The 27,425-nt window shown below is 54.3% G+C and overlaps 1 protein-coding gene across 6 annotated transcripts in view; it reads left to right on the top strand.

The window, feature by feature from the left end:
• The window catches only part of MAPKBP1 (mitogen-activated protein kinase binding protein 1), a 51,093-nt gene extending 23,741 nt beyond the window's left edge, over positions 1-27,352 (top strand). For 2 of the 6 annotated variants that reach the window (XM_040226862.1, XM_040226864.1), the window contains exons 3-32: positions 324-415; positions 10,317-10,379; positions 10,575-10,632; positions 11,376-11,546; positions 12,167-12,304; positions 12,568-12,750; positions 12,972-12,989; positions 13,289-13,449; positions 14,495-14,684; positions 15,241-15,387; positions 15,581-15,756; positions 16,531-16,622; positions 16,887-17,012; positions 17,622-17,692; positions 17,853-17,974; positions 18,210-18,285; positions 18,397-18,508; positions 18,686-18,749; positions 18,939-19,073; positions 19,261-19,397; positions 19,579-19,634; positions 20,657-20,893; positions 21,348-21,514; positions 21,756-21,901; positions 22,005-22,202; positions 22,360-22,444; positions 22,694-22,977; positions 23,195-23,791; positions 24,237-24,322; positions 24,956-27,352. In XM_040226862.1, coding sequence (XP_040082796.1) covers positions 324-415; positions 10,317-10,379; positions 10,575-10,632; positions 11,376-11,546; positions 12,167-12,304; positions 12,568-12,750; positions 12,972-12,989; positions 13,289-13,449; positions 14,495-14,684; positions 15,241-15,387; positions 15,581-15,756; positions 16,531-16,622; positions 16,887-17,012; positions 17,622-17,692; positions 17,853-17,974; positions 18,210-18,285; positions 18,397-18,508; positions 18,686-18,749; positions 18,939-19,073; positions 19,261-19,397; positions 19,579-19,634; positions 20,657-20,893; positions 21,348-21,514; positions 21,756-21,901; positions 22,005-22,202; positions 22,360-22,444; positions 22,694-22,977; positions 23,195-23,791; positions 24,237-24,322; positions 24,956-25,183 — 4,416 coding nt within the window. In that variant the 3' untranslated portion in view covers positions 25,184-27,352. Of the gene's footprint in view, positions 1-323; positions 416-8,360; positions 10,380-10,574; positions 10,633-11,375; positions 11,547-12,166; positions 12,305-12,567; positions 12,751-12,971; positions 12,990-13,288; positions 13,450-14,494; positions 14,685-15,240; positions 15,388-15,580; positions 15,757-16,530; positions 16,623-16,886; positions 17,013-17,621; positions 17,693-17,852; positions 17,975-18,209; positions 18,286-18,396; positions 18,509-18,685; positions 18,750-18,938; positions 19,074-19,260; positions 19,398-19,578; positions 19,635-20,656; positions 20,894-21,347; positions 21,515-21,755; positions 21,902-22,004; positions 22,203-22,359; positions 22,445-22,693; positions 22,978-23,194; positions 23,792-24,236; positions 24,323-24,955 lie in introns of those variants that run through there. The other 4 variants (XM_040226866.1, XM_040226865.1, XM_040226860.1 and 1 more) reach the window with 4 other exon arrangements.
• Positions 27,353-27,425: the final 73 nt, after the last annotated feature.

The following is a 27,425-nucleotide window of genomic DNA, read 5'->3' as shown; positions in this document are numbered from 1 at the left end:
GGCCAGTCTGGGGACCCAGGGCTTTACTTTATAAACGGAGTTTTCCTGGATTGGGGGAGCACTTGTTCCTCTGTGGCCATGACCTGAGTTTTAACCACTTCATTTTCTTTTCTTTGGATCCAGCAGTTTGATCACTGTTAAAAGCTGGTGATGTACCCTGGCCTTTTTTTGCGTGTGATCAGGGAGCCTATGCCAAATCAGAACCTGGACAAGCCCCATTCTCCAGAAGACAGGGTCACCAGGAAAGCAGTCAGCACAGGAGAACACCTCCTTCCCAACCCCCTCTGTCCATAACATAACACTTCTCTGTCTTGTTCTCACAGGTGACCTTGGAGAAGGTGCTTGGAATTACAGTGTCTGGAGGCAGAGGACTTGCCTGTGACCCCCGATCGGGTTTAGTTGCCTACCCAGCTGGGTGAGTGTCTTGGCAGTGGTCTTACTGCATGGGAGCTTGTAGCTATGCTAAATCAGTTGGAGCAGGCAGGGTTTCCTGGTGTCTTCTGGGCGATACATCCAGGGTAATGTTTGGCTCCGTGTTGATTGTTGTCTTTGTTGCCATCCTGTCCTGCTCTTTGGCTACCTACACCCACCCACACGTACAGGTTTATACTTTGTATTACACACAGCTCCCAACTGTTTTCAGTGCCTTTAATATCTACGTTTAGTCATTTTGTTTTATTATTTTTTAAATTTTTGTTTTATATTGGAATAGAGTTGATATACAATGTTGTGTTAGTTTCAAGTGTACAGCAAAGTGATTGTTATACATATACATATATCCTTTTTTAGATCCTTTTCACATATAAGTTATTACATAGTATTGAGTTCCCTGTGCTCTACAGTATTATTATTTATTTTACATATAGTAGCATGTATATGTTAATCCCAACCTCCTAATTTATCCCTCCTCAGCTCCCACCTTTCCCCTTTGGTAACTGTGAGTTTGCTTTTGAAACCTGAGAGTCTCTTTCTGTTTTGTAAATAAGTTCGTTTGTGCCATCTGTTTAGATCCCACATATAGGTTCTATCATAGGATGTTTGTCATTCTCTGACTTCACTTAGTATGAGAATAGGTCCATCTGTGTCACTGCAAACATATATGGACTTTATGGATTTTATTCTTTTTCATGGCTGAGTAATATTCCTGTGTGTGTGTGTGTATGTGTGTGTGTGTGTGTGTGCAAAGAGTCAGACATGACTGAAGTGACTTAGCACACACACACAGATAGATAGATATACTACATTTTGTCCATTCATCTGTTGATGAGCATTCAGGCTGTTTCCATTTTTTGGCTGTTATGGATAAAGCTTCTCTGATCACTTGGCTGCTCTGGTCACGTTGAGAGATGTCAGTGCCCTGGCAGAAAGGTGAGGTTCCAGGGCTGGTGTTCTTTTCCGTGCTGCCTCTTCACTCCTCTGCTCCTGTTCATGAGAAAACCCCAACCATAGATGCTTGCAGCTTCTGCAGAAGTGTTTCTTGTGGAGCCTCGGGGGCCCTCCTGCCGCTGGTTTACTCTGTCGCTCTCTGATCTTTGCTGCTGGAACATGAAAATAGGATGGCCACTTCTCTCTTCCTTCCATCAACTTGGGAATGCCAAGATGCCCAGCATGATTTCCACAGCAGCACCTGGAGTTTTTATATCAGCTATACGATTTCTTTTTCTTTTCTTTTTTTTTTAAGTTTTATCATCCCTACCTTTATCAAGAACTTTTTCTGTGTCAGGAACTTTGTTAAGCACATCACAGGAATTATTTTATTTAATACTCTGAACAACCCTGTGAGGTTGGAACTGTTTTCATCGCCTATTTTAGAGGAGGGAAGCTAAGATTCAAAGAGAGAAAGCGGTTTGCTCCAGGTCACACAGCTAGTATGTGTCTGTATTGGGATTCCAACCCAAGTCCTCTGACTGCAAAGCTCTTTTAAAACAGCTCGAGGCAGTGGGGGAGACCAGACTTGCCGTTTCTTTTTAAAGCTGCCTTTCCCCTAAGCTGTTTAGCCACTCTTTGAATGAGAAGAGCCCAATTTATGGGCAGTTCAGTGTATTCCAGAGAGCCTTCAGCCCCTGGGTTCTGGGGTCTGTCTCTTCTGCGTGGCTGTTTGGCATTTGACGTCTGTGCTGGGGGACTGGGAGCTGAGCTGACTTTACCCTTCAGGGGCCTCCTCCCGTTTCCAGAAGCAAGGTGATGAATGATCTCTGTCGCTGGATACCCTGTGCAGTCTGCCTCTGGGGAATTCCACTCATGCCTGCCTCGGCCTGGGAAAGCCAGGTTCTTTCTTGTTGGAGGTGGTATGGGGGCTGGATGCAGGACAGACTGGGAAGGCTGGGGCTGCTACTCTGGGCATGCTGAGCCCTGTGCCCCTGCCCTGGGGAGAGCGGAGCCCTGCTCTCGCTCTTGCGCACCTACTCTGACCCCAGATGCCTTTAAGGGTGTGTGCTTCAGTTCACGGGCAGGCCCCAGCCTGGTGCGTGTGCCTGGGAGTCATCCCTCCAGGTGATGTATGGAAGCTTCCTTGCTGTCACCTCTAGTGTGTTTCCTGCGTGTGTTTGGCTTGGGCCAGCCCTGGGCAGTGCCCTGATCCACTTCCTGACCATTTGACTTCCTAGAACTTTGAGTTCTCCCTTTGCAAATGGCTTTTTTCTGGGTGTTTGGTTTTGCTCTGTGCTAAAGCTCACCTTGTGCCTCAGTGGTATCTGGGGGGCCGCCAAAGTCTGTGTGAGCCCTGGAAGAGTAGGCTCTTCCCCCCACCTCCGTCTTCCTTCTCTTCTTCCCTGGTGATCCTCACCCCACCCCCATCCCCTACTCTCTAGTTCCTACTGCGCTTGTTGCTCTAGGAGCAGTTCAGGTATCCTAGAAACAAGAAGAGAAACAAAGCTCCAAAAATTCTCCCAGAGGCCTAGAGGCAAATATCAAACCAAAACAAAGTTTTTCTGAAAGGAAATGAAACAGCTCAGGGAGGGTGGGGTGGAGAGAGATGTGTGCGAGGCCGAGGTGGGTTGAAGTCTCTGGGTAGGGACCCTTCAGTTTTGGTGGCTCTTGCGTCTCTTTTCCAGAGCTCTCCCTTTGCCGTTTTCCCCACAGGAAACCCACCCCTCACCTGTCACATTTTAAGCCCCTTGCTCTAGGAGGCTGAGCTGGTCCATGGATAGCTTTGAGGCCCTCAGTTTAGTTGAAAACCCATAATTGACTGGGACTCCTTTCCTAGCTGCCCTGGTAGAGGGTTTCAGGACCTTTAGAGCCCAGCACCAGCCCCTGTTGCTGCTGTGGAGTCAGTCAGTTTGGAGAATGGGTTTCTCTCGACCGCTAATGCCAGAGTGCAGGACCTGGCCTGAGTGCAGAGCCTCTGTGCAGACCTGCCACTGGAGTGGGAGGTGTCCTGGAACAGTGAGGCCCTATCTGGCAGCCAGGAAAGGACCTCTTGGTGGTTTAAGTCGGGAGGAGGAGGGGAAAGCCCGCTCTCCTGAGGAGGCCTTCCATTTACTCAGCGCCTGTTGGAGTCGACGCTGAGAGACCCAGCTCCAGGGCTTTGGACTGCATGTGAAGCCGCAGAATCTCCTCCTGGCCCGCGTTCTAGTGGCAGCTGAGCTGAAGGAGCACGCTGCTACCTTCTTCCTCTCTGTGGTAAACACTGGGTATGCGGCGGTCGCCAGGGAGTGTGTGGCATGGTGCACAGACTGGGTGGAGCTAAGGAAAGAGGACGCCTGGACTCGGTGCCCTGATGGCTGTGAGTCATGCACGAGGCCACCCATAGACACCGTCCCCTCCGTGCCTTTTCTCCTGGCTTCCCAACAGATCTCACTCCAGAAACAGGGCCCTGTAGATCTTCCCAGAAGACCTTGTTCATCCATACAGTCACTCGTGTGTGGCAGATACTTGGTGGAAACCTAATCTGTGTACTCTTCAGCCGCAGGGTATACAGTGGTGATAAGACGGACAGTGTCACCGCTTCCGGGTTTAAGGTGGTGGTGGGGGGGGGGGCGGTAAGCAGATAAGCATGTAAACAAACAAATGAGCACGATAATATCAGAGAGTGGTCAGTGTTCTGAAGGAGTGATGGAAAGGAGAGTAAGTGAATACCCTGGAGTGGGGTGAGAGTAGGGCTGGTCAGGGCTCAGTGGGAACTGGCCTTTGAGCTCTTGTCTGAGTGACAAAGAGGAATCCCTGTGTGAAGATCTGCGCTTTCAGGTGGAGACAACTACAAAGGTCCCAAGAAAGGACTCATTGATTGATTTGTTTGAGTAGCTAAACAGCAGCCATGGTGGCTAGACCCTGGTGAGTGAGAGGAAGGGGCTCTGACCCTGCCTTTTGGACCTGACTCATGAGTCCTGTGAGATCCGCTTCTTGTCCTGGAAGGGAATATGTTCAGATTCCCCTGGGCAAAGAGACATGTACCATGTTACTTACTGGGTTATTATCGCCAATTTTCTTTTCCCATTTCTTTGAGTGGATGGGTGGTGGGTTCATAGAGCATTTCAGAAACAGAGACCAATGGGTCTCACGATCTGGCCTAGGAAGGCTACTTATTTGGAAGGATGCCAGGTATCTAAAGAGGACTACAATCAAGGATGCCCTAGGCAACATCCTAGACTCATCATCTCTTAGAATAATTAAAGCCATAAGATTTCCCCTTTGGGAGTGAATCTGGAGGGACAGTTTGTAATTCCACACCTGGAGGAGGACCCTGATGAGGCACTAGTACTCTGCAAGCCCTGAATGGGAGACTGTCGTTGGAGTTCCTGTTGCCACTGCTGACCCCTGGATAGCCGTTTCCTTGTTACTGGTGCCCCAGGGAACCTTCAAGAAGATGGCGGGGAGCACCCTGCTGGTTATTTTGCATATTCTTTTCTTCGGTTCTCACAACAATCCTGAGACATAGATACTATTATTCTTGTCTTATAGATGAGGAAACTGAGGTTCAGAGAAGTGAAGAAATATGCCCAAGATCACACAGTATGTTAGCAGACAGGTCTGCCTGACCCCAGTTTTCTTATTCTTTCCATCATCACACTGCCTTCCAGCATCAGTGAGTCCTAGAAGCCTAAAGTCGGGGAGAACTGTGGACCTGCCCCGGGGGTCTGCTACTCAGGAGGTTCTTTGGGAGTTAGGGCTTTGAGATCTGGTAGCTAATGACTTAAAGATTTATTCACAAATATTTATGGAGTGTCAATTTTCTAGGCCTTTGGGATTTAACAGTAAACAAAATAAAGAGGTATTACTGTCAGAGAGCTGGCAGTCTAGTGATGAAGATAGATCCTATTGCCTCCCCAAAAGAAAATTATATGGAATATTACAAGCTGATGTATGCTTTGGAAAAAGTATAAGCAATAGGCAGTGGGAGGGAATAGGGAATGTCGGGTTGTGGAGTTACAGTGTTCGAAAGGCACACAGGGCAGTGTGTGAGCAAGGCTTGAGGACCTTTGGTGTGCCTCTGTGAGTCGCCTTCTGATTTTACTTGGTCTTAAAGAGGAAGTTTTAGGTGCAGGGTCACAGCTCAGACCTTCTGTGTTCTCCCTGAGTGTGCCTCTTCTGCATTCCTTGCTCATCCCAGGGTTCTGGAGGACGGAGAGTCGTAGGAGGCGGATCCTGTGGGAATGCTGGGCTCTTGGTGACAGCAGCAGGCCTGGACTTGTCTGGGGAGGGGGCAGTCGAGGGCTTGACCCTTCCTGCTTCAGAGAAGTCCCTGGGCAGCAGGCCCAGCACCTGGTATGGGGTGCTTTACCACGTGACTCCTGGCCTGAGGCCCAGAGGGACTGAGGCCTCGCCGCCTCCCTGAGAGGGAGCAGTCTCCTTGCACCTGCACCCTGGGGTTCTGAACCACGGGACCCGGCCGATTGGGCCAGCCCAGCCCTGTCAGATGGAGGACAGCAGCCAGCACTGCTGCTCAGGCACCAGCCAATGGCTGCCTGCTGTGCTGGCCAGGGTCAAGGGATGTGGAGGCCAAAGGCCAAAGGTTGGTACAAACGGCACCCTGCCCACCTCAGTCCAGCAGACTGGGAAACTTGTTCAAAGGTCAGAGAAGACTGAGGAGGCTGTCACATCAGTGTTTCTGAGGTCTCTTCTGTTGGGAGGACCTCAGCAAGGTGGGCACAGGGAAACTTGGAGGTCTTTGCCAAGTCGTGCCTTCCCTCTACCATCTGCATTATTGTCCACCAAGCTGTGGCTGTGGGCTGGTCTCTTTCCTGCTCTTTCTCTTTGTTGGAAGGTTCCCAAATTTGAATGATTAGAAGTAAAAATTTCAGCTTAAGGGCCAGTCTCTGTGTGTGTTTCCCTCCTTGGCTTAACTCTCCCATGCCACTCAGAGAGTTTTCCCGGCTATGCTGGGAGGTTGGGAGGTGTTAGAGAAGGGAAAGGTTGCCTCATAGCTTGTCATCCTCTGTCCACATTGTCTGTTTATGCACACACGCTGCTCTCCCACTTCCCACCACCGTGGAGTCAAACCTGGGGAAGAAGGAAACAAAAGATGCTACGGTCCAGCAGGGCTCAAAGCTTACGTGCAGTGACTGGAGAGTGTGTTAAACCATCTAATGCACTGCCCTTGAAAGGTTACCATGCTGCTTTGGGTTTGAAGGCGCCTGTGTCACCTGCTTTTTCTGAATGTGGAATGTGTCAGAATCTGTATTGATCCAATTCCAGTCAGATCTGCTCTCGGCCGAAGCCCTCTGCCGTGATTTATCTGGAGCTGATCTGAAAGCTAGGTAACCCAGAACCATTCAGACTGGAAGCCATTACCAGAGAGGACAAGCCTGTGGAGCCCTCCTTAGCCTTAGAAAATGTCAGCTTTCCTGAAAACTTCCTGGGCTTTGCTGATGATGTCAGGCCTGGGGCGGGGGATGGGGGGTATACTTTTTCATACATTGAATAAAATATTAAAATCTAAATATTTAGACCTATAAACTTTGAACTATAACTGCTATAATTTTCATGTGCCTGTTATGATTTCCCAGAATTCTGTAGCCAGAATCCCTTTTCCCTCCAAGCGCCCCAGTCTCCTCTCCCTCTTCTCAGAAGCTTCTGCCCTGGCACGCTGTGCATTAGGTCGGTGTGCTTTCTGTGCTTGTCTCTCCTCTTCAATTGCAGTTTTCTCTTCTTTCTCTCCCTTACTCCACTCTGCTTTCCTTAGAGCACAGCTCCTGAAATCCTGACTCTGTTTTGCTTTCGCTGAGATGCCTTGAAAAGGCCTCTGGACTCGTTTCTCCATCTTGAAGTGGGGATAATTGTACCAGCCACAAAACTTGTTGTGAGGATAGCTAAGACCAGATCTCTCAGGTGCTTAGCGGAGCGCCCGCTACACAGAACCTGCTAGATGAATGGTAATTCTTATTATTGGGCCCACGGTGTAAAGAGCAGATCAGTTACTGAAGGAGGTGGAAAGCCATCATGTTGAGAGTTCACTGCAACCCTCGCATGATGCTTGCTAACTTAGCCAGGTGGTTTCGCCTCCCTTCTCTTTCTGTGCTGCTGTCCTAGAGCCTGGGGAGAGTGTCTCCCTCAGCATCCCCCCCGACCCCGTCCCGTCCTTGCTACTTTCCAAGGTTATCGTCTCCTAAATGGATGAAGATGTAGACACTTTCTTTCCCCAAGCTTAACCCAGTTCTCTTCCCTTGGCTGCCTTCCCAGAAATAAATAAAGCTTCCTTTAAAGTTTTTACCATTACTCAGATCCTAACAGGACTCACCCCCGGTTTTCTGAAGGAGATACCTGACACACACCCCTGGGCACCTCATTCCCCACTGCCTGGAGTCTCTTTTGGCTTCTTGTCTGTGCTCCAGGAGGAATAGTAAGATCTGCCATTTGTTTGGTCCCTCTTTGTGTCCAAAAAATTATTTAATCCTATACAGAAGTCCTGACAGCTTGATCTTAGAGGTTCCTTTTAAACAGATAATGAAGTAGTTTGTGACTTACCCAGGGGCACAAAGCTTTTCATAACAGAACAAGGACTCCAGCCCTGGTGTCTGATTCCAGAGCCTATCCTGTCCGCACTGCCCCTCCCTGCTCCGAGGATCCAGAGATCTCCGGTGTCTCCTCCCATAGGAGACAGGTGGGCATGCTAGGGAGGAGAGTCTGGCCTACGGATACCCCAGTTGACCAAGCCAGGGGAGCATCCATCCATTCAGTAAACGGTTTGAACAACTAACCCTAACAGACACAGGAGAGCAGCGAGCAAACCCAGACACAGTTCCCACGCTCATGAAGGACACAGGCTAGTGGTGGAGGAGTCTGTAATCGGTGCCCTACTGTAGGCGCCAGCAGCTGGACTCGACCTCCTGAGATAAACTGAAGTGGGAGAGAGTGTGAAGAAGAATGTGGATACATATATAAAACTGAATCACTGTGCTGTCCAGCAGAAATTAACACAACATTGTAAATCAACTGTACTTCAATAAAATACATTTTAAAATATAAAAAAAAAATGTTAAATTGCAGTTGTGATAAATGTCACAAAAGACTAGTACAACTGTGTTGTGAGAGCATATACTGAGGCCATCTGACCTGAGATGTGAAAGAGGCTAAGTGTTAACCAGCTGGGAAAAGGAGGGGAGAACGCTCTAGACAAGGGAGGGGCTCTAGCAAAGGCGTGGAGTGGGAGGAGCACAGCCAGTGAAAGGGTGAGGGTGGAGTGGGGCAGGGGCCACACCACCCAGAGCCTTCACACAGCCCTCCTTTAAGGGCTTGCGTCTTAGAGGCTCCCCAGCGATGCTCAGCAGGGCTGACACAGTCAGATCAAACAGGCACCGTGTTTGATGTGGAGAGCACAGGACACTGCAAGACCTGCTCTCTGTCGGAGCCGAGCTCCCTCACTTCAAAACTTGGAGAGTGGGACCAGGTGATCTTTAAAGATACCCAGCACAGTGCATTGAATTCCTTCCATCCTTCCTTCTGGCTCTAAGGTTCTGTGAATCTTACCTGTTTGGGAGGAATTAGACCCCCTGCATCCTGGATTGCCCCTAACAGAAGCTAGACATGATTTTGGTTACGTTTTTAAAAAACCCTCCTGACATGGTATTCTAGAAGGGAGGTGGAAGACTGAAAGTTGGTATAAAGAGAGAAGGAGAAAGTAATGAGGAAAAAGAAGCAAAGATTAGGAGATGGAGGGAGAAGAAAGAGCATTGAGAAGGGATTTGGGGACAGGAGTTAGAGGAAAAGATGTTGTGACTCAGGAATTCCAAGGCTGTCAGTCAGCCTGGCAGTTCTGGGCATAGCAGGTGTCCTTCAGAGATCCCAGTGTCCCCAGAAATTACCTGTGGAATTTGTATATTAAAGTCGTTTATTGACCTTGAGATGCCGAGCCGTCACTAGCAACTTGTACTCACTTTGGTTTTGAGTTCCTAGCAAGTGGTGGGTTTTAGGTATGGGGGCTGCAGTGCTTTCCCACTAATCAAGGCTGTGTCTGAACCTTCTCTCCCCTTCCCTCACCTGGGGCAGTAGGCTCCACACCTGCTCCGTCAGCTCGTCACAGCTCCGAGGCAGCCATGAGCAGAAGGGCAGTGAGGCCCAGCCTGCCGACAGCCGGGAGCCTTAGGGAGTACATTGCTGGCTATGGCTTTCTGCTTCTTGCTCCCAACTCCTGCTACCTGGAAAGTCAGTCAGAGCCCAGTCCCATCCAACCTTGCCCTCTGGCTGGAGAGGGTGCTCCCAGCCTTCTTCCATTGTCTTCTGACAGTCTGGAGGGTCCTTCTCAGGCTCCTTGGGGCCAGGCATCCTCAGGGGTGGGCTTCCCAGGCCCTCCCAGGCTGTCTCTGCCCCTCCCTCTAGTCTTATCGACCCTCCTGGCAGTTCTGGTCCCTGCCTCCCACCCGCTGCATCACCTGATGCATAGCGGGGGTGTGTGTGCCAGGGCAGGGGTGGGGTTGGCTCTTGCCAAGTATACACGTGGACACACATGTGAGAGGCCTCACTCCTTGGAGCACAAATACTTGACACACATGTGACTCCAAGCCACACTGGCTGTGTGTGCATCTGCAGCCTGCTTTGCCCAAATCGCGTGAGTTCTCTCCTTCCGCCCCCCTTCCTGGGCTGGTGAGGCTCTGGGAGGGCCTGGGTCCCTGCTGCCCTGTGGCAGAGATGGCGCTGGTGCTGGGGCACGTGCTGAGCCATCTTGCAGGAGCCCTTCCACCTCATGAGGCTGGGAAGTGGGTCCTTGTGGGTGGGAAAGGAAGCAGGAAGGACAAGTTTCCAGGAGAAAGCAGTCAGTTGCCCTCTGTGGCTAGTGATGCCCCTCTGAGCCGGTCGCCCCAGCTCCCTGGCCTGGGGGACTGGAGCTCCTGGGGGTGCCATGGTTTGATGCTGAAGTCGGGTTGCCTTCCTCATCTTCCCAGGTGTGTGGTCGTGCTGTTCAATCCCCGGAAACACAAACAGCACCACATCCTCAACAGTTCCAGGTAAATGGGTCTGGGCCCTCGGGGAGGGTCTCTGAGGCGCTGGGGATGGGGACGTGGCTGGGCCCCCAGGCCAGCCAGGGAAAAGCCACCTGTACCGCTGGTTGTCTTCTGGTCTTGGCTCTTGAGGGGACTGTGCAGGAGCCAGGCTTAGACCAGGCTGCCAGTGCCCCTTTGAGCCCACCTCATTTCTTGCAGGAAAACCATCACTGCCCTTGCCTTCTCTCCTGATGGCAAGTACTTGGTCACTGGAGAGGTGAGTGAGGAAGGGGGCTGCAGAGCTCTGAAGAGGGCAGGTGGCCTGGCCGCAGCAGAGAACTTCAGTCCTGGGCATGGTTAGGGCTGCTGCCACTCTGGCTTCCTGAACCGGTGTCAAATCCCAGTTTTGGTTGTACCTTGAAACAGTGGTTTTTGAAGCCTTAGTGGGCATCAGAGTCAACTGAGCGCTTGTTAAAGTGCACATTGCTGGATCTGCCCCCGGAGTTTGTGGTTCTGTGGGCCTGGGAAGGGACCCCAGATTTTGCATTTCTAACAAGTTCTCAGATCTCACTGATGCTGCTGGTTTAGGAAGCACACTGTGAAAACCTCTGCCTTAAGATATTCCTTATGCCAGGGGGCCCCCTGCTGGGCACATGCGGGACAGCTGTCCCTCTCAGTCTCTTACAGGGAGGCAGTAGGGGCAGAAATAGGCGTGGGTGGTAGTGGTCCTCAACCCTGACTGCCCATCAGAATCACTCTAGGAACTTTGAATAAATACAGAGGTGCAGACCCTTACCTGGAGATACTGAACTGAGTCTGGGAGCATTTTCGGATAATGGTTGTAGTCCTGAGATATTTATCATGTTTCCTCTATGCCTTCGCCTGTGTAGCACTCTGCCCTTGGCCAGGGGATCCTTAGAGAGACTGTGCCCAGTCACTGGAGAGGTAGGGCCCCAACCCTGAAAGGCTAGGGAGGCTGTGCCTCTGGCCCTCTCACTCCCTGTTCCTGCCTCCCTGCAGAGTGGGCACATGCCTGCCGTGCGCGTTTGGGATGTGGCAGAGCACAGCCAGGTGGCTGAGCTGCAGGAGCACAAGTATGGTGTGGCTTGTGTGGCCTTCTCCCCGAGCGCCAAGTACATCGTCTCTGTGGGCTACCAGCATGACATGATCGTCAATGTCTGGGCCTGGAAGGTGAGTGGCCCCGGCTGGGCTGGCCTGGCACCCTCAGGGGGGTCCAAGGGCCAGTTGAGGAGTCAGGAAGCTATTGACCTGAGTCCCCTCATTCCACTCTGCTGCTCAGTTACATTCTAGAAAATGACCTGAAGCAGGAAAGAGGAACTGTATAGCCAAGTGTGTTGGTAGAAAGAGGCTAGCTTTGTGCCTCCGAGGACCTCCGGAGGAAATGAATGTCTTCAGCTCCTCTGGAAAAGGATTCTCCTTCCTCCCCTCTTTTTCTGACCAGTAGATCCTGGAAAGTGAAAGAAAGTGTTAGTTGCTCAGTCGTGTCCGACTTTTTGCGACCCTATGGACTGTAGCCTGCCAGGCTCCTCTGTCCATGGAATTCTCCAGGCAAGAATGCTGGAGTGGGTTGCCATTCCATTCTCCAGGGGAACTTCCTGACTCAGGGATCGAATCTGGGTCTTCTGCATGGCAGGCAGATTCTTAACCACCTGAGCCACCAAGGAAGTCCAAATCCTGGAAAGAAACATTTTAAAGTGCAAATCCTATCTTATCCTCCTCCATCTTCTGAGCCTCTTTATTCTTCACTCCAAGAGGCAGAACTTTGATTCTTCCATTGACTTTCTCTCCAGAAAAATATCGTGGTGGCCTCTAATAAGGTGTCCAGTCGGGTCACCGCGGTGTCCTTCTCTGAAGATTGCAGCTACTTTGTCACTGCCGGTAACCGGCATATCAAATTCTGGTACCTTGATGACAGCAAGACCTCAAAGGTGAGGTGCTGAGGCTGGAAATAGCCTCCAGGGCCAGGGTCTGCTCACCCACCCCAGGAGACACTGCTCCCTTGGGCCCCCTCTCTGCTTGCTCACCAGCCACCCAGAAGTTCTGGATGAATCAGGTGCTGCCTGCGCCTAGGGATAGTCTCAAAGGGCAGGGGTAGGGGGGCTTGCTGTGTCTCTTGGCTCCCTCTCCCCAGGCTGAGTCTCTGGGGCGGCTGAAGGGCAGATGGGTGGGCAGCAGCAGTGTGTCTCCACAGGTTAATGCCACTGTGCCCCTGCTGGGCCGCTCGGGGCTGCTGGGTGAGCTGCGGAACAACCTGTTCACTGACGTGGCCTGTGGCAGAGGGAAGAAGGCAGACAGCACCTTCTGCATCACGTCCTCAGGGCTGCTGTGCGAGTTCAGTGACCGGAGGCTTCTGGACAAATGGGTGGAGCTGAGAGTAAGTACCTCTGTCCAGCTGGCTGGGGGCCGCCCGGTCTCCACCCAGGGCAGAGCTGGTGCCCATGGCTCCACCCCAGGGGCGGGGCCTGCAGGTGGGAGGGGCCCCCAGGAGGAGGAAGCTTGAAGCCCCCGCTTGGCCGGGTTCCACGCAGATGGGTGTAACTGCCTCCTCTCTGCTCTCTCTTCCTATCTTTCTTTCCCCTGCTTTCCTCTTCTCAGAACACAGACAGCTTCACAGTAAGTGGTGCTAGACTCTTCCCCTCTTTCTTACGCTGTTCCTTTCTCTTTGCTGGGCTTTTCCTGTTTTGTCCTCTTGGCCAAAACCTCTGGTGCCTTCCAAGGCTCCTGGGCTCCCATCCCCGGTCCGCACATGGCTGTGGGCCCTCTGGTCACCTGTTGCTGGAGGGCGGGTGTCTCTAGGTGACAGCTGAGGGGCTCCCCTCGCCCCTGCCTTGGTGAGTGTCTCCTCTAGGCAGGTGACTGTTGAGGAGGGTTGAGGGGGTGGCCCGTGCTGAGCCGAGCCCCTCTGCCTGCAGAGCACCGTGGCCCACTGCATCTCTGTGAGCCAGGACTACATCTTCTGTGGCTGCGCTGATGGCACCGTGCGCCTCTTCAGCCCCTCCAACCTGCACTTCCTCAGCACCTTGCCCCGGCCCCACGCCCTGGGGACAGACATCGCCAGTGTCACGGAGGCCAGGTGAGCTCTGCGGGGCCCCTGCCTCCATTTCAGAGCTGGACTCCGCACCCAGCCTCCTCTGCTTCAAGGTGGAGGCATCAGCACCCCAAAGAGTACGTGGACGTCTCTGCAGAAACACACATTTGGCTTTAAGGGTACATGGAACACCGCGGGGGACCATGGAGTGTCTCTGTGTGCAGGCGTTAGGGGTCGCTTAGTGTCAGATTCGGAGAAGGCAATGGCGACCCACTGCAGTACTCTTGCCTGGAAAATCCCAGGGATGGGGGAGCCTGGTGGGCTGCAGTCCATGGGGTCGCTAAGAGTCGGACACGACTGAGCGACTTCCCTTTCACTTTTCACTTGCATGCATTGGAGAAGGAAATGGCAGCCCACTCCAGTGTTCCTGCCTGGAGAATCCCAGGGACGGGGGAGCCTGGTGGGCTGCCGTCTCTGGGGTCGCACAGAGTCGGACACGACTGACGCGACTCAGCAGCAGCAGCAGCAGCGTCAGATTTGTGTTTGCATTCAGTGATTTTAGGACTGGTTCCAGGGACTGAAGTTTTGCTTTGGTTGGATGCTGTGAGGAAGTGGGGGGCAATTCCACAATTGGACATTTAATACTTTTATCTGAAAGGTAGAAGGAAAGGTGTGGAGCTAAAGCTGTAATTGCTAGGTAAAGGAATAGCAGTCAGTCCTGAAAGATGGGAAAGGGTGATGATCGGTCTTCTCTGTGGCTGGGACAGTGATCTTGTTTTTACCTGTCTCGGAACCACTGCAGAGTGGCTTGTTTTTGTTTCACTCCGTCGTGGCCGCAGACACCTCGTCTGCCGTTGGTGTTCTGAGCCCTGGTCCGTGCTTGTCAGGAGAGCACGCTGGTCCGCAGCTGGGGCGGCTCCCAGCTGAGAGCTGTCAGAGCAGCGCTTTCCTCTCAAGCAGCTACTTCCAAACCTGTGGGTCTGGAGAGGGCTCCCGTGCTCTGCTCCTTCTTTGTGGCTTGGCTTCTGTTTTCATTCCCTCATTTCCACAGCTCCTCATTCACCGCTTTGCCCCATCTTCTTCCCCACAGTCGCCTCTTCTCTGGAGCGGCCAATGCCAGATATCCAGACACCATCGCCTTGACCTTCGATCCTACTAATCAGTGGCTGTCTTGTGTGTACAATGACCACAGCATTTACGTTTGGGATGTGAGGGACCCCAAGAAAGTGGGCAAGGTGTACTCGGCTCTGTATCATTCCTCCTGCGTCTGGAGTGTGGAGGTAGGTGGCCTGGCTTGGACACATTGTGGGGATGGAGAGTGAGGATCCCCAAGTAGGACACTGTGTTCCTGCTCTCTCCTCCTTTCTTCAGCAGCAGCCCTCTGTATCCACGTACCCTCAGATAGGTCCTGGAGACCGATCCTGAATTTTAGTGCTTAAACATCTCAGCCTTCTTCCAATGGGCCCCTGTCCATCCTTAGCTCTGCCTTGTCCTGGGCTGGATGATCTTGAACAAGTTACTGAACTTACCTGAGTTTTGTTTTCTCAGTGGTAAAATGATGTACCTAATTCATCTAATTGTTTTAAGAATTAAGTGAAAAACTGTGAGTGGAGTATTTCATAGTAAGCATAGAAGAGTACCTTGTCTTTGGTGAATGTGCTTTCCCTCAGCGATCTGAAGAATATCTAATAGTTGCAGTTTGCTTACCATGTGACAGACTCTGGGCTAAGCCTTGGCCAACAACAGCTCCTTAGTCTCATTCCCTTCTGTCTCTGTGGGCTGGCAGGCAACTGCTGCCTACCTGGAGCTCTGACTTTGTACCCTCTGCCCCTTCAGGTCTACCCCGAAGTGAAGGATAGTAACCAGGCCTGCCTGCCCCCCAGTTCCTTTATCACCTGTTCCTCCGACAACACTATCCGCCTGTGGAACACAGAGAGCTCTGGGGTGCATGGCTCCACGCTGCACCGGAACATCCTCAGCAATGTGAGCCTGGGCCCCTCCATGCCGAGCACCTGTGTTCTCTTGCCTTCTCAGGAACTGGGTCCCCAGACTTGATCTCCGAGTTCTTATGTGGCCTTCCCCTGCAAGTCAGGGCTTTGTCTTGTCCAGCATTCCTCTCCTCTCCCCTGTACTGATTAGACCTGTTTTACCCACTTCTCCTGACCTGCTCCTCCAGGACCTCATTAAGATCATCTATGTGGATGGGAACACTCAGGCCCTGCTGGACACTGAGCTGCCCGGGGGAGACAAAGCTGATGGGTCCCTGATGGATCCCCGCGTGGGCATTCGTTCTGTGTGTATCAGCCCCAATGGACAGCATCTTGCTTCAGGGGACCGTGTGGGCACACTCAGGTAAAGCCAGCTCTGGCCTGGGTACCACCTGCCTCTGGTGGTGTGGGTTGGGGGGAGTTAGGTCCCCAAGGACAGAGCTTTTGAAAATCTTGGCTCAAGAAGATTGGGAAAAAAATATTCATATACAAGGGAAAGATAATTATAGTCAAGAAACCCAGCAGAAACCGTTCTAATCAAGTAATCAGGCTTACATTCTCATGTCAACATCATAAACCCCATAATACAATGCTCTACAGAAGGCCATAGCAGTTTTTCTGTGGTATTCTTGCCAAAATTGCAGAAACTCGGTCCCATCATGAGAAAACATCAGACTAACTCAAACTGAGGTACATGTGACCGAGCACCTGCACTAATCAGTACTCTTCCCAAGTGTCAGGATTACGAAAGGGAAGCCAAGACGGAACTGTTACAGACAGGACACGCAGGAGAAATAATAACTCAGTGCAGTTGGACTCTGGATAGGATCCTAGATCCAGAAAGAGGACATTGTGGGAAAACTGGTGGAATTCAAGTAGAGCCTTTAGGTCCTGGTATTGTACTGATGTAAGCTTCCTTGTTCTGGTAAGTAGACTGTTGTTATGTAAGACGATCACATTAGGGAAAGTTGAGTAAGGGGGGAAGCTCTCTGTACTTATTTCAACTTTTCTCTAACCTGAAAGTTCAAAAATAAATTTTAAAAAAGGTCAGGAGAGAGGATGTAACAGAGAAAGCAGAGTGAGTCTCTCTTCCTGCAGCCCAGCAGTGACCTCCTCTCACCTTTCCTTATCTCTGCAGGGTGCACGAACTGCAGTCCCTGAATGAGATGCTGAAGGTGGAGGCCCATGACTCGGAAATCCTGTGCCTGGAGTACTCTAAGCCGGACACAGGTAAAGAGGATGTCTGGTACCCATGCCAGAGGCTTAGGGCCCTCTAGTCCTGCTAGTGCCGCTTACATCAATCCTGACTGTTGGATGTGGGACTGAAAATCCTTTGAATCATTTGGGGTCTTTGCAGATTTAGAGGAGGGCAGCTCTGCCTCTTCTCCATGGTTGCCTTGGCTTAGGAATATGGGGCTCAGTTCTTGTTAGCTGTGCCCAGATAGAGGCCTGCTCTGGGCACACATGGGCTGATGAAGTTCTTCCAACCCACAGGTCTGAAGCTCCTAGCATCAGCGAGCCGGGACCGGCTGATCCACGTGTTGGATGCTGGACGGGAGTACAGCCTACAGCAGACACTGGACGAACATTCATCCTCCATCACTGCTGTGAAGTTTGCAGGTAGTGGCAGGGCAATTGGGATACATTCTGCCACCTACCACTGACACCCCCTGCCCCCTACTGCCCCCTGCGTTCTGCTTCCATGAGAAGGGTGTGCCAGTCACGGGGAGTGTGGGACTCCCCGCCAGCTGGCTGGCTTGGGGCTGGATGGGAAAACAGATGAAATATAGACTCTTAGTATGGGGGATACTTATCAACCAGGCTTGCTGAGGATGGGGAGAAAGGAGGGGCCTGGGTTTGAAGAGAAGCATCCTGATTTAGATCTTCTCTGGGACTCAAATGGTAAAGAATCTGCTTGCAGTGCAGGGACCCAGGTTCCATCCCTGGGTCAGGAAGATCCCCTGGAGAAGGGAATGGCAACCTACTCCAGTATTCTTGCCTAGAGAATCCTATGGACAGAGGCGCCTGGTGGGCTACAGTCCACGGAGTCACAAAGAGTCAGACATGACTGAAGGAATAACACTTTCACTTTTCACTTCATCCTGATTTAATGGGTGGTCCCAGCTGTGTTGAGTAGCTCACAGAGGGAAAGTGTTGAGGGAGGCAGAGGGCAGACTGGACCCATCATGGTGAGAGCAGTGGGAACAGCTCAGCCCCCTTCCTCTACAGCCAGCGATGGGCAAGTCCGCATGATCAGCTGTGGAGCAGACAAGAGCATCTACTTCCGCACTGCACAGAAGGTGAGGTGACCAGGCGTCCCTGAAAGGGGCAGTGGGTTTGGGGAAGAGGGGTGGGGTCACTACCATTCCCCTCCCTGAGGTCACAAGAGGTGAGGGGAAGCAAAAGCAAGGCTCCTGGGGCCTGGTGAGGCATCTGGGCGTGGGCTTTCCACCCCTGCAGTCTGGAGATGGAGTGCAGTTTACGCGGACGCACCACGTGGTGCGGAAGACGACCCTCTACGACATGGACGTGGAGCCCAGCTGGAAGTACACAGCCATCGGCTGCCAGGACCGGAATATTCGGTGGGCATCCCTTTCTCAGGCCCGAGGGGGTCAGCTCACGGGTGTCTGTCTTCTTGTCCAGGACTTTGTGCCCCTTGAGCCCACAGAATGAGGACTTTGCCTCACCTAAGAGGTGGTGGCCCTTGGTGTTGGGGAGTGGCTTCCAGAGGGAACAGAGCTGGGGGTGAACGCTGGCTGTGCTGCCCCCCAAGCGACCATGAGTTCCCGCTCATGTGATGAATGTGTGTCTTCACAGGATCTTTAACATCAGCAGTGGGAAGCAGAAGAAGCTGTTTAAAGGGTCGCAGGGTGAGGACGGCACTCTGATTAAGGTGAGGGCTCAGTGGGATGGGTGCTGGGCCAGAGAATGGGGGCACAGAGGGTGCTGGGTGGAGAGGGCCCGGGGCTTCCTGGCCCCATCCAGTGGTGTGTCCACTCCTCAGGTGCAGACGGACCCCTCAGGAATCTACATCGCTACCAGCTGCTCTGACAAGAACCTCTCCATTTTTGACTTTTCCTCAGGCGAGTGCGTGGCTACCATGTTTGGCCACTCAGGTGAGTGTAGCCCTGCTTCTCTCCCCCTGGAATCTTCCCGTTTCTCCCTAGCCTTTTCTGGGTCCCAGCAGAGCTGTCTGTCCCTCCCCTCCAGCCAACCCCCAACCTTCACTGTTGAGAAGACATCTGGCTGGGACTTTGGGCAGGGGGCTCATCGACCATATTTGTTCTTCACAGAGATTGTCACTGGCATGAAGTTTAGTAATGATTGCAAACATCTCATCTCTGTATCAGGGGACAGGTGAGCAGAAGCCAGCTTCCCTGGGATTCTTGCTGTGTCAGTCCCCTCTCTCCCCATCAGTGATATCTTGGGAAGTAGGGCTGAACAGGCCCGGCACTGGAGGGTGGCTCTGGTCTCCTTGCCAGCCCGGGGAGGTGCTGCCCCCCGCAGTCGCCCCACCCCTCACCCAGCTCTGTGGCTCCACCCCAGCTGCATATTTGTGTGGCGCCTGAGCTCGGAGATGACCATCAGCATGAGGCAGCGTCTGGCCGAGCTGCGCCAGCGCCAGCGTGGGGGCAAGCAGCAAGGATCGTCCTCTCCCCAGAGGGCCGCTGGACCCAACCGGTGAGATCCGAGTGTGGGTGTGGATGCCGGTGGGTGGGCCTCCAGGCTGCTCCTCCTCCTCGCCATGGACCTGCCGCTCAGCAGCTCTGTGTCTCCCCATACCTGTTCCTTACTCGAAGAGCCACCCTGCTGACCTCTCCACCCACCGAGTCTCCTCTCCCTGTCACCTTGCTTGTCTTGCATGCAGGCACGAGGCCCCCTCGATGCTGTCTCCTGGACCAGCTCTCTCCTCAGACAGCGACAAGGAGGGAGAAGACGAGGGCATGGAGGAGGAGGAGCTCCCAGCGCTGCCCGTCCTTGCCAGGGGCGCCATGAAAGAGCCAGGTCTGTGTGAGCCTGCAGTGGGCCAGACAGGCACCGGCTGGGTGGGGACTGGATGCACCCTCAGGGGGACTGAGGGGTGAGAGCAGGGGGTTGAGGCTTTGAAGGGTGTGGGCTGGTAGGGGTTGGCGCTTCAGAGTGAGTGGGCGGGAGCCGTGCTCTCTGACTGCCTGTCTCTGTCCAGCTTCGGTGCCCAGCCCAGCCCTGCCCCGAAGCCTGTCCCACTGGGAGATGAGTCGGGTGAGTCACCATTGTTAAAATGTTCTTCCAAGGTTTCAAGGGGTGCAGGATGGTGGAAGCAGGGCTCTCTACACCTGGCGAGGCATCTGGGCGTTGGATCTGCCCAGATGCCCGCCCCCTGTGTTCAGGGAAGCCCCAGGGGTGGTTCCAGGTAAGGGGTAAAGCCCAGGTGAGGCCAGGGGAGATGGCCTACCAGGGTCAGCCACTCTAGGGGCAGCACTCCACTTGTTCAGCCACCTGGGGCCCTGGGAGCAAACGTGAGCAAAGAACCGGTGGAGGTGGGGAGTAGAAAAGGGTCAGAGCTGAACAGTTAGAAGGAAATTTCAAGACAGTCAAAGGGCCAAAGAATGAAATCTGGAGAAACTTTAGTACTAAAGAAGGTTAGGAGGTAAGCTCAGAACTTCCAGAATAGTTAGGGGGCAAAGGCCTTAAGAGGACCAGTAACTGAACGGTGACTTCCGGGTGACCAGGAGGAGGAGAGAGGCTTTCAGAGGCGGCTCAGCCCTCCCTTGTTCCACGTCAGGATTTCAAGCATCAGTGCCTTTCACTGTCAGCAGCAGCTTCATGGGATGATGGTGGTGTGGGGTCTGGCGCCTTCTGACCAGGCCCTGGGCCTCAAGCCTGGACTCTTGGTTTGTCTTTGGTGCTGTGTATGGACCCAGGGCTGTCCTCTGAGCAGGGGCCTTTTAGAGACTGCCAGGTCAGAGGTGTCCATGACACTGGTGAAGACTGAGACTGGAAGGTCCTCTAAGATATCACGTGGAGTGAAGCTGAGAGCATGAATTCTGGAGCCAGGCTGCCTGAGCTGGAACCTGCAGGCAGACTGCCTGTGGAACTTGGACCAGTTCCCGAAGCCCTGTATGCTTCACTTTCCCTTCAGTACCTACCTCCCAAGGTGGTTGTGAGAATTACATGAGCTCATACATGTAAAGTGCCCGGCACACACTAGGTGGCGCATGAGTGTCTGCTGACAATATCGTGTGACTTACTGTTACTCCTCTCCCACCCCCACCCCATGCCAGGCACAGGAGACAGAGGAGTTCCTGGACCCAGCTCCTGCCACCAACCAAGGACCCAGAAGAAGGGGGCGCTGGGCTCAGCCCGGCGTGGAGCTGAGTGTTCGCTCTATGCTGGACTTGAGGCAGCTGGAGACACTGGCCCCAGGTCCTCGGGGTCCTCACCAGGACTCTCCGGCTATGACCCCTTCAGGTCCTGGGAAGCACAGTCAGCAGGCCCCTGCGACCTCAAGTGTGAGCAAGGTGAGCCCGCTTTCTCCCAGCAGCCTAGAGATCTCCAGGCTGGCTCAGCCAGCCTTGGGCCGACAGCGGTGCCTGAGCACTCATCCGCGGTGGGTGCTCTGCCCCCGTGGGGCATGGGTAACCTGACCTGCAGAGTCAGGGGGGCTGGTGAGGCTGTGCCTCACTTTTCCCCTTGGGTGGAAAAGCAAGGGGTCGCCTTTGTCCTGGGTGGGGTTCCCTGGAGGGCTCATGATATGAAGTAGTGGCTGGAGGTTGGCAGCCCAGAGTGCTAATGTGGTTCTTCCAGAGACTCAAGAACACTGGTTGGAACCCAACCTGGCTCTTTGGTGTCTGTTCTCAGAGTCGGAGTCTCCCCCAGAGTTGGTGTCCACTGAATCCTTGCTCCCTTGCACCTCCTCTTCAAGACCCTTGCTCACATCAGCAACCCCAGTGATGCCGCTCTGTGTGTTTCCAGAATGAAAAGCTCCCCCGGCCTCAGGCTTCCCAACCCTGTTCCTGCCCCCACATCATCAGATTGTTGTCCCAAGAGGAAGGGGTCTTTGCCCAAGATCTGGAGCCTGCACCCATCGAAGATGGTATTGTCTACCCGGAGCCGGGTGACAGCCCCACCCTGGATACCAGGCAAGGGTCCCACAGACTTCTGGGGCCATGCATACCCCACTCTTACATCTTTTCCTTCCCAGTGTTCTGTACTTGGGTAGGGGGCTGGCTCCAGGCACTTGGCTTGCCCACCACTGCACCCCTGCCTCATCTCTAGTCCTGCTCATGGGGCAGGAGGAAGGCAGGAGTCCATGGGGCTGCTGCTCACCAATGCTCACCACTGCTCACCGCCTCTTCCTTCCCCTTTTGGCCTCTCTGGCAGTGAGTTCCAGGTGCAGGCACCAAGCCGAGGGACCCTGGGAAGAGTGTATGCAGACGGCAGGGGCTCAGAGAAGCATAGCCCTGATAGTGCGTGCTCTGTGGACTTCAGCAGCAGCCGCCTTTCCAGCCCTGAGCACCCCAATGAAGGTGAGGCTGCAGCCCCAGGGAGGGCCAGGAGCACAGTGGGAGTGGAGGCTCCGGCGACAGATGGGTGCAGCGTGATGCTTCTCTCCCCCTCCTCCACATCCAGACTCTGAGAGCACGGAGCCCCTGAGTGTGGATGGCATTTCCTCAGACCTTGAAGAGCCAGCCGAGGGTGATGAGGAAGAAGAGGAAGATGAGGGGGGCACTGGCCCCTATGAGGTGCAGGAAGGCAGCCCCCATACCCCGGACCAGGAGCAGTTTCTAAAACAGAACTTTGAGACTCTGGCCAACGGGGCTGCTCCAGGTGTGGTCAGACTGGTCATTGCAATCCTCCCTTCTTTCCTCCTTGCCCAGCAGAGAGGGAGGGTCCAAAGGCAGGCTATGCCCAGGGTGGCCTTCTAGGGGAGGCAGAGTCTGGAGCCAGAGCTGGCTTCAAGTCATGGTTTCTGTTACCCTGGCAGGGGCCCCAGTCCGGGTACCAGAGCGGACAGAGTCTCGGAGCATCTCTTCACGATTCCTGTTGCAAGTGCAGAGCCCCTCACTCAGGTACTCTCCCACACAGCCCAAACTCTCCTGACCTTGCAGTGCTCCCAGTAGGGCCTATCCTGCCCCGGGGCGGCCTGAGCCCTCTCCTCTCCAAGGCTCAGTCTTCCTTGCCCAGCAATACTGTGCCTTCCAGCTTTGTCCTGGCTGACTTGGTGCCTGCCCTTCTCTCCCAGCGCCCCTCAGTGCGCTGTCTTGTTCAGGGAGCAGCCCTGAGCCTTCTCTGGGCCTTCTTCCACATTTCCTCCCTAGGGAACCATCCCCATCTTCCTCAAGCCTGGCAGTGACGTCGAGACTGGCCCAGGGGCTGCAGGTTTCTGGTGAGCAGCCAAGAGGCAGTGGTGCCAGTCCTCCAGGAGCACCCCCAGAGGCTGAGCCTTCCCCTGGAAACCCTGGCCCCCAGCAGGCAGTCCCTGTGCTGTTGCCGCGACGCCGTCTTAGCCCGGACAGAGGCTGGTCCCCCAAGAGAGTGGCTGCAGCCAGCCCCACAGGTGGACTCCAGAAAGCCCAGTCAGTACAGAGTCTGATACCACAGGGTGAGGCACCCAGGGGGCTCAGCTCCGGGGAGGGTGTGGAGCCCATGGGCATGCTCGAGGAAGGTGGCCTTATGGAGCCCTGATGTGTCACTGGGCTTGCAAGTCAGTGTCCGTTAGTGGGTGTGTAAGGGTGCAGCAGCTCCTAGGGAGCTGAGCCTTAGCACCTGGGACGTCTTCCTCACCCCCTGACCCATGTGTGTCTCTGTCTCCTCTACAGATGAGGTCCCTCCACCAGGCCTGTTGCTCTCACAGGAGGTGGAAGCCCAGGGGTGCCTGCGTTCCTTGCCCACAGCTGATCGCCGTCTGTCTCGGCCCCACTCGTACCAGAGCCCCACCACCAGTTCCATGGCCAAGATTGCCCGCAGCATCTCTGTTGGGGAAAACCTGGGTCTGGCTGCTGAACATCAAGCTCCTGCCCCCGTCCGCATCTCACCATTCAACAAGCTGGCCCTGCCCAGCCGAGCTCACCTGGTCCTGGATATCCCAAAGCCACTGCCTGATCGTCCCACCTTGGCCACCTTCTCACCTGCTACCAAGGGCCAGGCCCCTGGTGAGGCAGAACAGCCCAGCTGCCCAGCGGGGCTAGGAAAGGCTCACAGTACAGCTGAGAGGCGGGCCTGTTCAGGGGAGGGTGCCCCTCCCAAGCCTAGGACAGATTGCCAGGCTCAGCCTGGGCCCAACAGCCCCCGTGCCCAGCAACTGCCGGCCAGCAGCCTCCTCCGAGGCCCTGTGAACTTGCAGCCCCCACCCCTTGAGAAGACTCCCAGCCCTGTGGAATGTGCCAGGCCAGGGGCAACCCTGAGCCGGGACTCAGGTGTGCACCGCTCCCCAGCTCTCATCTCCTGCCCCATCCTCTCTCTCCCATCTTGTCGGCCGCTCTCTGGCTCCATCTCATTTCTGTGGGTCCAGCCTCTGGTGTTTCTCGTCCTGTCTGCTCCTGTTTCAGTCTGTAAGTCACACCCCTGATGGTGAGACACTCTGGCTAACCTTTATGGGCTCTCTATGACCCACTTCCCCTTCATTGCCCTCTAGCCCCTGGGGCTGGAGCTGGCCCTTTCCTCTGGACCGTGTTTCCTGTGTGGTATTGGGACAGTGTTGAGAAGGAAGGAGCCCAGAGGAAGGGACTCAGGGCCTGTGGTGCTGGACAGGGTTGGGGGTTGGGTTGGGGTAGGCCTCTCTTGCTCTGAGTGGCTCCTGGGTGGGTAGTCTGGAAAGGACAACTCTTCTGGGCCTTGCTGAGCTGTGTCTGTCCCTTCCAGAACCAGCAGTGAGCCTGGAGCAGTGCGAGCAGCTCGTGGCTGAGCTCCAGGGCAGTGTGCGCCAGGCCGTGCAGCTCTACCACTTGGTATGTGTTGGGTACCCCCCTCCCCATCTCCCTGTCTGCCCAGCAGGAAGACAGAGCATGTCAGGAGTGCTGGTTGAGTATCTAGTACATAATGTTAAAGCTCTTCCACTGATGAGTGGGTGGAACAGTTATGAACTCTGAGTAGGCGAGTAGGTTAGGAACCAGGCCAGGCCTTTTGAACTTGAGTACGTATCAGTCATTCTGGCTAACAGCTGAAGGAGACATCCTCAGACAGGAGGGGACGATGTAGAGAGCGCTCATGTTCTAGTTTGCTTAGGACCATCCAGCTTATGCCTGTTGTCCAGGTATAATTATTAATAGTATCCCTTTTCATATTCAGAAATGATTTGGCCACTCTGAACATAGGGGACAGTCCCACAGGGGCTGAGATTTGAAAGAGGAATTGCTACCAAGATGTAGATGGTGCCACATCTGATGGTTACCCCCAGGGTCTGCCTCCATCCCCTAGCCTCTGATCATACTTGCTGATCTTGGCGTGAACTCCTGGCCACACCCAGGCAGGGCATGCAGTCCCTTGGGGGCAGGCTAGACCCAGTCGGGCCCCTCCCCTTTCTGCATCTGTTGACAATCCCCTCCACTGTTCCTCCAACTCACTTCAGGGGTCCATTGCAGGTGGCCAGCTGTAAGACACCCTCGGTGGAACAAAGTCGCATCACGCAGCTCCTCAGAAACACCTTCTCTTCAGTGCGGCAGGAGCTGGAGGCCCTGGCTGGGGCAGTGATGGCCAGCCCGGGCGGGAGCCCTGGGGCTGTGGGGGCCGAGCAGACACAGGCCCTGCTGGAGCAATACTCAGAGCTGCTGCTTCGAGCTGTGGAGCGGCGCATGGAACGCAGACTCTGAGTTCCAGAAGCCTGTCCCCAGTGAATGCTCCCCCCATTCCAAACTGCATCTCTCCTCCACTCACCAACACCTGCAAGGATGCTTGGAGTGGAGAGCAGGGATCCACGCTCAGTGGGGCCATGGCTTTTGCAGCTGTTCCTCACGGGACCCCTGTATTTATTAATTTATTTCTCTGACCGTTGCCTCACTCTCTTGGAACTCCTGCCTCTACAGCCATCTGGTGGCTCACGCAGGGGCAGATCTTGGTCTTTGTCATCTTGGTGCTGTGAGGAGTCAGAGGGCAGCCTGCCCGACTTGGGGCAAGTCCGGAAAGGCCTGCCCTCTCTTCTTAGAAGCCATTTGAAATTACTGCAGGGATCAGCTCCCTGGGGTGGAGCACACACAGGGTATCCAGGGGGGTAGAGGTGAGAGGTGATCTGGTGTCCTTGCCCTCTGGCCAACGGCGGAACTTCACCTCTACCTCCATGCCCCCTCCCACACCAGCTTACTCCCCTGGTTGCCAGAGCGGGGGTTGTCTGTTTTCCCCACTTGCTGGCAGTTCAGAAAGGCAGAGCCCTCTGGCCCTCTGGAGCCCTCCCAGCCATCAGGAAGCTTGAGTTGGTGTCAAGGCCTGAGCCCCCACATTCCGCTCCCATTTCCCCTCCAGGGGGCCCTTCGCATTGTCTCTTCCTGTGTCCCCTTTCTCTCCTGGCCGGAACTTGTGGAGCCAGCTATGGGATGTTGCTGCAGGACAGTAAAGCCCTCTGCTGAGCAAACATCAAGCCCTGGCCTCCTTTCCTCAGCCCCTTGGCCTTCCCTGTTCTTCAGCCCTGGTCCCCAATAGGCTGCTGAAGCCGAGGCCACCTTCTCCCTTTAGCCTGAGTGATCCTCAGTCAGAAGCCTGTGTTGGAACTTCCCTCGTAGTTTACAGGGCGCCGGCCCACCTTCTAAGGACCTTGGCCACAGAAGAAACCTACACAAATGCGCACACACACACACACACACACACACTGAGTGTTCACTGCTAGACCCCTCGGCTGGCTGATGTGTGCCTGCTTTCCTTTCACATCCTGCTCCTGGCTTCGTCACTCTGGCTCCTATCAAGAATATGAAAAGGGATGGAACACACTAAACCTGGATTCTGGATTCTTTGTTTTCGCAGCCTAGCTGATGTGTAATGGCCCAGAGTATCTGTTTTGGGTAGAAGGAGCCTCCTTAAGGGGAGTGCTGGGCACCAGGTGTGCTGGAGGCTGGAGAGAGGGAGGCCCAGGGGGCTGCAGCAGGGGCCAAGAGACACTGGGAAAGGTGGTAGGTGGGCCAGGTAAGTGGTAGAGGTGAGGGGATAGAGTTAGGAGGGTAGTGTTAGGGGTGAGGGGAAGGAACCAGGGCACAGTGGGCAAGTAGAGTAGGACCAAGTACAGAAGCAGCTGTGGAAGAGTTGGGGTGAAGAATGTGTCTCTAGGCCCTGCTGCTTCCTCTGCCTCAGGTAAGTCAGGGCAGCTCTGCTACAGCTCTAGCCTGGAAAGCTGTGTCCCTATGGGCTCTGCTGGCGCTGTGGGTGGAGGCTTGAAGTTGGATTCTCAAGGGTGCCCAGCTCTGCTTGCATTAGTCACCTGAATAGGTGACCCCTATTTCACCCTCACTCTTCTCTACTACCACCACCTGCATGGCCAAGCTGCCAAGAAATCCTGGCCCCGGAACTCTCAGAGCTGAGTGTGGACCCCAAGAGGCCGCAGCTGCCCTTGTCATAGTTAGAAATCCGTTCCCCATGGACCTCTGACCAGCACAGCAGCTGCAGTCCACTGCAAGTGGGGCTCAGGCCTGGCCCTCTGGGCTGGGTTCTTGGTCACCCTCAGCCAGTCTATCCCTCACGAGGACGGAGCGACACTCCTAATGAGGTTTGTGGGAAGGTGGCCACCCTTTTGATTACCAACCCCCACCCCCGCCCAGCGTGGGAAGATGTTGTGGTCGGCGCCCGTCCCCTTCTGCATGTCTGAGGCCACCGGCAACTGCCGCCCCCGTTCAGATCTGCCCTGACCCAGTTTTGAAAGCCCCTTATTTATAACTTTTATACTTTGCCCAGGCCATGGCGCTTCCTCACATCCCCAGGTCTCACAGGGCAGAGGCTGTTTTTAACATGTCCGTTTGTACTGATGTATGAACTCGTCAATAAACACAATCATTTGCTAACTCTGGGTTGTCAGCGAGTGGGGCGGGCAACAGAATCTGTGGTGGCGTGGGGGTGGGGCAGTTGGCGGCTGCG

Source organism: Oryx dammah, unplaced genomic scaffold, assembly GCF_014754425.2.
Source record: "Oryx dammah isolate SB20612 unplaced genomic scaffold, SCBI_Odam_1.1 HiC_scaffold_26, whole genome shotgun sequence".
NCBI classification, from domain to species: Eukaryota; Metazoa; Chordata; class Mammalia; order Artiodactyla; family Bovidae; genus Oryx; species Oryx dammah.
Note: the sequence above shows the minus strand (reverse complement) of the source record. Positions and strands in the feature narration are given on the sequence as shown.